The 11370-nt window shown below is 32.8% G+C and overlaps 1 protein-coding gene across 1 annotated transcript; it reads right to left on the reverse strand.

Moving 5' to 3' along the window:
- Window positions 1-5784: 5784 nt before the first annotated feature.
- LOC140062417 (uncharacterized) lies at window positions 5785-10784 on the reverse strand. Its single transcript, XM_072108627.1, has 6 exons — window positions 10733-10784; window positions 9993-10382; window positions 9658-9766; window positions 9495-9556; window positions 9275-9361; window positions 5785-8514 (listed from the first exon to the last, which is right to left on the reverse strand). The coding sequence occupies exons 2-6, from the start codon at window positions 10378-10380 to the stop codon at window positions 8252-8254; spliced, it is 909 nt and encodes a 302-aa protein (XP_071964728.1). The 5' UTR covers window positions 10381-10382; window positions 10733-10784; the 3' UTR covers window positions 5785-8251.
- Window positions 10785-11370: the final 586 nt, after the last annotated feature.

Here is an 11370-nt window from a genome sequence, read left to right on the forward strand (position 1 = left end):
TGACGTGAGCTGTCCTTTTTGTATGTGGTTTTTAGAAATTTAGCGCGAAACTTCATTTGTTTGTCTACTTTGTTTGAGCATGGATTAAAGAATAGAAGGATATGCATCGACGTGAGATCAAGGGTTCCTTGACTCTCGCCGACAGACTGCGGACCGCCCACAATGTTACAGTTTAATTAACCGCAGGGTAACAACGAAACGGTCGCGTGCCTAATATATTGTTTACTGCACATGTGCAACGACATTTAACCTAGTTGGCTACGCTTCTTTCGCGCGTTCTTTGGTTGCATGATGTTTATGGTCAACTATTGACTATGTTGGTTTCTGCCGCGATTGATCTACGCTAATGATTTTTTTATGATGATTAAAGTAGCATTTTATGACCTGTAGTAGCCCTACATCTGAGACAATAACTATTAGTTGTCTCATTTGTTGTAAAATTACAAAATCAGCAAGAATGCTAGCCTAGCTAGGCCTTGTACTAACTAGGCTAAACTGGGCTAGTAAACCCTATGATTTGCCGACATTGATACTGCCTAGGTAGGCCTAGGCTAATCTTAAATACTCACCGTTGTCTTACTTCTTGTGTGAATAATAATAGGTAGGCCTACTTCGTTTGTTCGTGATCAAGTTTGCCCTGCGTGTACTTTTCAAAACGACCGCTAGGTAACGAATCGCAACTATACATAGCCAGCCAATCCCGGATCAGGGATCGCTGTTTTCATTCAATTAGGCCCGGTGATTGGATGTGATGTGGATGACATAACCACTAGCCAATCACCAGGCACTACAGTTTAAATATAATCACATCGATAATTAAGGAGATTTATGAAGAAACCACTGCTTAGCCATATATTAAAAAACACGATTGTTGTATGTCTGAACACCGGCCACGCTAACAACATACATGGTCAAATGCAAAATTTAATATTCTATAGATTAACGCAATTTTTAATGACAGAAGATGACAGGCAAATAAAGATAATTCAAATATAAAAATTGCATATTTTATTAATATTACCAACTACTTAAAATTACCAGTCGTAAGAAAGTGAACTTTTCGTAGTCCGATTGTGATGAAACTAAAACAGAATTATTCAGCAATATATGTTTGTTATCAATTAATCATCGACGCAGACATGTCAATAGAACATTCAGACTGCGCATACGATTTCTACATGGTTACGTTTTGGTCTCAAAAAAATGTAACAGTTGATTCGCAGCGTTTTACAGAGGGCCGCGGTTAGAGACATGGAGTTCAATGAACGTGTTTGTTTGATTGGCAGCAGTGCTTTAGTATAGGCAAGCGCGTTGTAAAATCGTTTGATGTCACCGTCGATGCATATCCTTCTATTCTTTAATCCATGGTTTGAGGGTGACGTTCCATTGTTACGTTAATTATGATGTAACATTACATCATTGCATTGAGGTCCATCATACAGGATCCATGGTAGTCCGGTTCTAAGACTAAGTTCGAATCATTATCAGTAAAATATTATTTTGGCATGTATTTTCCAACTGACACAAATTGAAACAGTGACTGACGACATGATGGACTAGTAATTGTAATAATAATGTAGTAGGCCTATCCATTCATATATAAAGTGGCCGATAAATGGTCGGGGCAGAGGATTCCCAGAGATTGTATTTTTTTTATAAATCAGCGTTGGTGCAAGGCACCAGGACCTTCCCGGCCCGATGTGTCCCGTTCTAGCGTAATTTGAGGCCGTTTTAATCAGATTTAGGGGAGGAAATTGTTGTCATTTTTTATGTGTAGGCCTACATACGATTATTTAATGATAATTATGTTTTATCTATTTATTTTAATACTGTGTAAAAATGATGAACTAAACACATCAATATAGAACGAATAGATTTTAAAGGCCAGGTACGGGCCGCTCAATTTCTATTGATCATACATTCCAATCATTATTGATCTAGTTTCCCCTATGTTTCATAATTTTTAGGATTTTATTTGTGTTTCACCAGCTTGTTGAATATTTAGCACTTATCAGTGGGGAATTGAAATTAGGCCTACACAGTAAAATCTCTATTCGTTTGTACACAAATGTTGTAAATAGAGAGGCATTTTTATGAAAAATAAACGGTGTGGTAGAAAATGTTATCAGATGGCTTTTTTGGCCGTGAGCATGCGCGAGTAGAGACAACACCTAACTTTTACACGCAGGGAAAAAGATCTTAAATTCAGACTAAAGGTAATATATAGCCAACAAACTCTACTATTTTTAAAAGTTGTATACACTAACTAAAAGAAGACTGCATGATGGCGACTAATAGGCCTACTAGGGCAAATACTAAATCAATTGACTTAACAAGAAAAGCTAGACCCTCCGAAAGTCTAGAAGCAGATGATCCAATCGAAGCCTCCGGCGACCGACAGGGGGAAACTCAAACGCTCGCCGATCAACTAGGTAGGCTATCAGAACAACTTAATGGTAAACTAGATAAAGTCCTAGAAAATCAAAAAAACTACAACAAAAGGCTTACCAAACTGGAAACAACTGTCAAAGATCTAGAAAAAAGTGTGGAATATGCGCATGATTCAACTAACAAAACGAAGGAAGAAATAAAAAAAATTGGAAATGAAATCAAGAAAATGGAGGAGTATGAAAACAAAATGGCGGCTTATCAGGATAAAATGGCGGACATGGAAAATTCAATCCTAAAACAAGAAAGATACAGTAGGAGTTTTAATCTAAGGTTTGGAGGAGTTATAGAAAATGCTACAGAAAACACCCAGGACTTATTGCAAAAAGTACTACGCGAAGAACTCGGACTCGAGGACATCGAAATTGAAAATTGCCATCGCACCGGGAAACGCCGTTTAGATAACAAACCGAGGCATATAATAGCTAAATTTCTGTACCGTCCACAAAGAAACCAAGTCCTAAAACTAGGAAAAGTAAAATTAAAAAGTAAATCACAAAACGTATTTATTACTGAAGATTTACCTGACGCGGACATGAAGAAAAAGAGAGAATTATCTACAATTATGGCGCAGGCATATGCCGAAAAACGTAAGCCCGTATTCAGAAATGGACAACTGTTTATCGACGGTAAGCCATACAAGCCACTAAAATAACTATAATTAAGTCATTAAGCCAAATTAATTAATGTTCAATTGAACACAATTAATTAATGTTTATGAATTATATTTCATACCTACATTACCGCAGAGTCTATCATTGTCTTGTAGAACGTAGACTAATTATGTGATTGTAGTAGTATTTCTACCGTTATAAATTGTAAATAAACGAAGTTTGTTTGTTTATGTCGCGCACCTGGCTGTTAGTGTTATGTTCTGGATATCTCTGTCCATTCAAACTTTAATTCATGTGACCCACGGCAGGTGTGCGACGATAGTGTTACATAATGAGAAATACCAACAACAATTAAGTGGCTGTTGACGATGTAAGTTTCAACGTAGTTGTTTACCGGTTATTCATCGATGAGTTACTGGGTTGATCAAACTCGTAAACGTTAAACACATCGTTTTAATGAAACACAACACAACTAAATGTATTTAAGTTATACTATCCGTACTTTACTAGTGATATATAATGACAAATTATAACAACATTAAGTGGCTGATGTGATTAATAAGTGAGCGCCGTTATTGAGACATCATGTTCTAGACCGTTTCAACGTAGCTGTTTACCGGCGATGTTTGACTTACCAGTGAGTAACGATAACTTGCCATAATAATACATTCTGGACATCGGTGAGTTAGATTGATCAAAATCTTTTAAGTTAACCAAATACTTAATTGGCGTCCATGATCATCATTATTGTTTCACTGCCTGTCGTTTAGTTGTTGTTGGTATGTCATGATAAAACAATTCATATTACATTGTATATATTGTAATTTATTGTACATACTTGTTAACTTAGGCTATTATGTGTTAACTATTCTCTGCTGTAAGCAGCTTGCTCAATTTTATTCATTTGTCATTTCCTTTTCTGTCTAATTTAAATGTTTGAATGTGACCTTTTTGATAATGTAAATGTGAGCACAGAATATTTTAACGAAGATAACTTAATTTCTTCACTTGAACATTCTAATTTATCATCAAACTTTTCTATATTTGGACTAAACTGTCGTAGTGTTGTTAATAAGTTTGACTTAATCTCAAACTATTTAGACTCACTCGTACATGCCTTCTCCGTTATTGCCTTCAGTGAAACCTGGTTAACCGAAAAAGATAATATTAATCTATACCAGTTACCAGGCTACAGTTTGATTCACAATGATAGGAAAGATAAGAGAGGTGGTGGGGTAGCGTTCTATGTTACCAACAAACTAACATATATTATTAGAAATGATCTGTCATCTTGTATGACTGAAGCAGAGACTATTTTTATTGAGATTGAGTTAGAATCAGGAAATAATGTTATTTGTGGTATAGTTTATAGACCACCCTCACGTTCCTTGCAAAAGTTTGATGATGAATTAACATGTGTAATGCAAATGATTAATCTAGAAAAAAAGAAAGCTTACCTTGTGGGAGACTATAACATAAACTTACTCCAACAATCTACCGACAACACTATCCAATCACACTTAGACACAATATTTTCTCAGTCATTTCAGCCAATCATAAAAAGTCCTACTAGAATATCCGATAATTGTGCTTCAATAATTGATAACATTTATTGCAACATCGATTCTTTTACTACGTCCCTTAAAAGTGGAATACTTATTACTGATATTTCTGATCACTTCCCAATATTCTGTGTAGATACTTTGGAAAAACATAATAAGCAATATCCTCGATTTGTATATAAACGACAATACTCTCCTCAACAAACGGAGTATTTTTTGCAAGAATTACAAAGTAATCAGTGGAATGATGTGCTATTCTCAAATAATGCGAATGTTGCTTATCAAAATTTTACAAACACTTTAAATAAAACAATTGATAATTGTTTCCCTTTAAAACGAATTAGAAATAAGGCGAACAAGTTAAAATCTCCTTGGATCACAGCTGAAATTGCCAGAGCTATCTCTCAAAAACATAAATTATATAAAAAGTACAAACAAAATAACACCACTACTAATAAAAGTACGTACATACATTTTAGAAACAAGTTAACCACTACTATTAGAAATCGGAAAAAAGAATATTATAATATGGTCCAGTTTGAACGAAATAAACAAGATATTAAAAAAACGTGGACAATCCTAAATGATATAATGGGTAGGAAAAAGACTACCAATTTGCCTACAAAAATAAAATTGGGTACTGAGACTTTCTCTGATAATGATGAGAAAGCTGATGCATTCAACTCTTTTTTTATTAATATTGGAGAAAAACTAAATAATAAATTTAGGCATGAATCTCAAAATGAAGAAATCACCCACAGAACTTTCTTAAAGGGAAATTTTACCTCTTCAATGTTTTTTAAGCCTGTTACTGAACATGAACTTAACCACTATATTAAAAACACAAAGAATACTTCTCCTGGCCATGATGGTATAAGTGCCCAACTCATAAAATCTGCTTCCCCGTTTATTTTAAAACCTTTATTGCATATTATTAATACGTCATTATCATCGGGCTGTGTCCCGGCTGATATAAAAATTGCTAAAGTTATCCCGGTATTTAAGAATGGTGACATCTCCGATATAAATAATTATCGGCCTATTTCCATTTTACCCTTTTTTTCCAAAATATTTGAGAGGATTGTGTATGATCAAACGATTTGTTACCTCTCAAAATATAACGTACTGAGTAAAACACAGTATGGATTTAGACAACACCATTCAACTAGTCATGCTTTAATACAATCGATTGAAAAAATCACAAACGCTATTGAGAATAAAGAGTTCACACTAGGAGTTTTCCTTGATTTATCAAAAGCGTTTGATACAATCGATCATGATATATTATTAGATAAGTTAAGATTTTATGGTATAAGAGGAGTTCCGCTAAACTGGTTCTCAAACTATCTTAAAAAAAGACTACAATACACATTTATTGTTAATACTGCATCTAGTAAAATGAGAGTAAACACTGGAGTTCCTCAGGGATCCATATTGGGTCCATTATTATTTCTTATATTCATTAATGATATTAGTCTAGCATGTAACCATGTAGACATGATTATGTATGCAGATGACACAAATGTGTTTTATAGTCACAATGATATTACTCAAGCTTTTGATACAATGAACCAGGAGTTATCTATACTTTCGGACTGGTTTATTGCTAACAAATTAACGCTAAATGTAAACAAATCAAAATATGTTATATTTAAGGCTAGAAATAAGTCAGCTGACACTACCTCACTAGAATTGAGGATGGGAAATGAATGTATAGTAAAAGCTACTGAAGTTAAATTTCTAGGCTTATTTCTGGATGAAACTTTATCGTTTAATTTTCATGTAAATGAGGTAGCAAACAGTATTTCTAGAATAATTGGTGTCTTAAACAAAGTGAAGTCTATGTTATCAAGTAAAATCTTGTTAACGGTATACAATGCACTTATATTACCTAGAATAACGTATGCTATCACAGTATGGGGTGCTACTTCTGCTACAAACTTAAACCGTATACATATTCTCCAGAAAAAAGCACTTAGAAATATTTGTCATGTTCATTTTATGCATCCTTCTCATCCACTTTTTATTTCAACCCAAACATTAAATATTTTTGACCTTTATACGAAACACACTGCTATATTTATGTATCAATATAAACATAATCTATTACCTGAATCATTTAATAACTTATTTAGTACATCTGCCTCATTCCATAATTACTCAACTAGAAACAGGTCAAACTACTGTCCACAACTAAAACGCACCAAAGTCGGACAGCAATGTATTTCCTACCAAGGAACACATATTTGGAACAATTTAACAGACTATATAAAACAATCCCCCACTTTAAGTTTGTTTAAACAGAGATTAAAGCAATATTATAACAATAGAAATATTTAAGTTAAGTAAATCACATTATGTTATTTTGGTTTGTTCTTTTTGTGTGTACTAATTGTTTGATCTTTTTGTTAGGGTTACATGCTTAAAGCACTTGTGCTTATTTTGTATCCCATTCCATTATCTTATTATTTGTATTGTATTTGTATATGTTTTTATTTTGATTATGGAATAAAAATGTCGATGAATTGAAATATAGGTAATATAACTTGAATTTTACATTTCTAGTATTTTTATTTAACTTCAGAGTTTTATTTTCATGCTATAGCAAAAATTATCCACCGTATATCCACCATTTTGTTTCACCTTCTAAGGAGTCACCAGACATATTATTAATATTACATTAGGTTAAAATACATATAGGCCTAACTGAAAAAAAGGCTTCCTTGTTTTTATAGCAGAATTTTGCCAAATGTTGTATTTCACCATTTTAAGGGAAATTCATGCTTTTTCGATCGTTGTCTTGATTTCTATTACAAATATTTGATTTATGTACAATTAACCAGATATTATATTTAAAAGCCATGCGTGTACCTTAAAGATACCTTGATATAGTAGCTCACCAGTATGCAAGCATGAAAACAGTCTAAATACGGGGCGCATTTTTTTTCAGTAATTCAGTAATTAATGCGCAATCTTCTTGTATTTTACAACATAACAATTACAATATAAATACACAGACAATAAAACCTACACCGTACTATCCAAATTACCGTAAACAAAAATGTAAATTCAACTAAAAAAACTGACATCCCAAATAACTTATAACATGCACTCGATTGTATAATGTATTTTCAATTAATTAAAAGGTCTTAGACTATTATCTAAATTAAACAAAAAAACTAACCGTGACTAATTCCATAAGTGAAGCTATATAGGCCTAAAGAAAATGTCTTAAATATAATGATTAGAGTAGTCAACAGAACTCTTGCTCTTATTTTAGCATTATGTTCAAAATACAAAAAATGCTTCCAGAAGGCCTAAGTAGAACACGTTACTACTCATGGAGAATATTTAATTTGAAAATTTGATTATAAAATGCCTTCAAATCAACTAAAACATTGTGTAAGCTCTGAGATATTACGACACGAGTAAAGTATTCTGATGGGCATGCACACTTAATGTAATAGGTCTGGATTACCGGAACCTAAGAATTCACAACAGCAGCATAAATAATACAAATCTAACAATTCTCAGCTGCATGAAAGCACACCAACTTATTTTACTTTCGACTATACAGCCTGTCGATGTACGTCATACTCTTTTTTGATTTTTTTTCTGGCTTCCAAGTTATATAAAGTACCCGAACAAAATACGCAACAGCAGTAGAAATAATAGCATAAATAAAACAAATTTAACAATTCTCTTCACGAAAGCACACAAACTTATTTTACTTTCGACTACAGCCTGTCGATGTACGTCATACTCTTGTTGGATTTTGTGAATGACTTTACACAAATCGAGGTGTTTTTTCAAATCCAAATCATCTTCAGTTGGACCTTCACCCTCATCGTCAATTAGATAATTTTCTACAAATAGTGCCAATGACGCACCTTTAAAAAAAAAAATAAATATGACCCGGTTTAATAGGCTTAATGATAAATAGGTTTATTTGCTATCAATGATGGGGGGGGGGGGGGAATAGCAATAATATGATGATAAATATCAGCTACGTGAATTGCAATAGGCCTAATAATAATAAAATCTGTACTACTGTTAATACTTCGATGTCTCTACATTACAGTAGTATAATGTTAAAAAGTAAAAATAAAAATGAAGGGCACGACACGTGATATTGTGATAGACAATTGTTTCAGCAAGACCATATTTAAATTTATAAATGTGATTTGGATTAATGGAAACAGAGGTGTAAATTATGCATAAATGGTCTTAAGCATGACTGGTCACACTGAAAACATGAATTATTAATGATAATAAAAAATCAGATTGATTGATATACGGTTCAATAATGTTGAACAAAGAAAGTATTGATGAAATATTACAGTAGTTTACAATCTCAGTGTACTAACAATCAGATTTAGCACTCTTTAAAATCTTTAGGCTGTTCTCATTCTCTTCATTTCTGTACCTGGTTTTCCAAGAACATTGTTAAAACTTATAGTTACTTACCAAACTAGTTTGGTTAGTTTTCTTTTTTTCTTTAGATTGCACTTCTTACACCATGGGTAGGGATATAATAATTATTATTATGATCCATGCTTACACAATAAGCTGCTCGGAAATTAATTTTGCATCAAAACAAAAAGGTAAGTTTAAAGGGGGAAAAAGAGCCAATGTATTGAGGATACTCACCGATACCAGTCAGTCTTGAGTGTATTTCAGTCTCTTGCCCTTGTGGTATCTCTTGTTTTGACGTCACGACAATGATAGGAATACACCCTGAATTAAGGTATTGTGACAAAGAAGAATATTTTATTAAAATTGACAATAAAGCAATAACAATAAGACAATAGATTAAAACAATGTTACCTGAAGATGATAGAATGGTAGATAAAATGGAATAATATTTTACCTGATGCAGCCTTTATATAGCTTATTACTTTCTCCAAAACTGAGTGTTCTGGGTCTTTTGAACTGTGAAAGTGTAAAATCTCAAATCACTTATATTGTTATTAATATAGGTATCAATATCGTATTACTAGTTACGGTACAGTATAGTAACAAAATATAATTACCTAACAAGAAGTAAAGGAAAGTCCATTGGTTTACCAGGTACTTTCAAGAAGTTAAACCAATTTTTTTCCGGCTTCCAAGATACATCAGTAACATAATTTCGGCCCCCGTCTAAATTAAAAATGTTTCTTTAATGATGCCTTTATGAAAACATAAATTAATAATAATGGGTTTACAAAAGAAGAAACTGTGAGTAGTTAAAAATATCAATATCATTTAATCCAAGTTGACAAATATGATATTAATTTTTAGCCCTTTAAGAATAATATATTATAGCGGAACAAAGACATGATAATATTATTTTTATTATTTGTAATTTTCGACATTTCTAACTTACTACAAATACGGCAGATTTCATCGTAGGTATACAGTGCTCCAGCAGGATACCCTCTTGTATCAACAAACTCCAAATTTCCAATTTTAACTATTCTAAGTTGATTTGTATTTCCACCTCCATGGTGTCCTCCCTTACGAGAAGAAGGCAACTCTTGAACAAACTCACCAGGTGACTCTTTACTTCTGAATTTTGAAACCCAAAGTAAGCTATTTAGAAATGAACTTTTTCCACATCCGGATTGTCCAAAAACAACAATTCTGGGAGGCACATATGAAGAACGGTTTTCACTTGAAAAAGTGGGTCTCCACCTCCTGATGTCAATTGCCATTTTCTTTAATTTTGGCTCAAGTGAAGGTTGCGATACAGTGACTTTCTGAAATCTTTCCATGGCTATTTTTTTAAAAATATTGAAATCAGAGCTCTGATTTAAAATATACATCGTCAACAGTAATAGTAAATACATTTATAGAAGTACAATACAGACACAAAAAACATGACTGAAAATGTATGTTATTGTATGAAAGGTTCATTGGCGCAATTTTGATGTGGTTAATCAAGAACTCAAAAGAAAAATGAAAATACTGTCCAAATATTGTCCCGAATTACATAATGTAGTCAGAAAAGGGGGGAAAGAGTGCAGAAATACAAGTAGGCTATAATATATATTGTAATAGTATAGTAAGCCTAGAACTATAATTTCAAGTTGTTAAACTGAGAATTTTAAAATATTCATTTCGTACCTTAGATAAAGTAAAACGTCACATAGACCGAGTATTTCTAGACTGATTAATTATGACGACCAAAATAAACGTTATGCCACGTTAAACTCAGTAAATGTAATACCATCACCATCACACATGCTATTCCAAAAATAATAACAGAATGTTTATGATGAGGGAGACAAATATCTATCAACAACCCGTACCCGTATAGGTTCAAAATATCACTCTCCTTGGTGCAGTTTCGTCCAACCAAAATTACACAAAATGTTTGGCTCCTTGCCTTTCCTCATTTATAAAACAATCATCCAAACGTTGGTCAATAAGTCAGTATGACGAATGAAACGACTGTTAAGCATCAGAACGAAATAATAAAAAATATCTTGATGATTACTGTACTCTTTGGTGCAATCTGCTATTTGTTCTTGTTTGTAATGTGTTTGCCGAAATGAATAAAAATGTATTTTATTCACATAGTGTTGTATGCGTATTGACAATATAAGCAAAACACATTTCAAATAAAAACATCACTCTTAAAAGTATTGAATTACCGTACCTGGTTATCAGTTCTGTCATCACCATACTATATAAGTGCTCAGTTCATAGAATAATACATAGTACCGAGAATCAGGGTAAATCTATTGGGTTCATTCTTATTA

This window comes from Antedon mediterranea, chromosome 11 (assembly GCF_964355755.1).
Source record: "Antedon mediterranea chromosome 11, ecAntMedi1.1, whole genome shotgun sequence".
NCBI lineage: Eukaryota > Metazoa > Echinodermata > Crinoidea > Comatulida > Antedonidae > Antedon > Antedon mediterranea.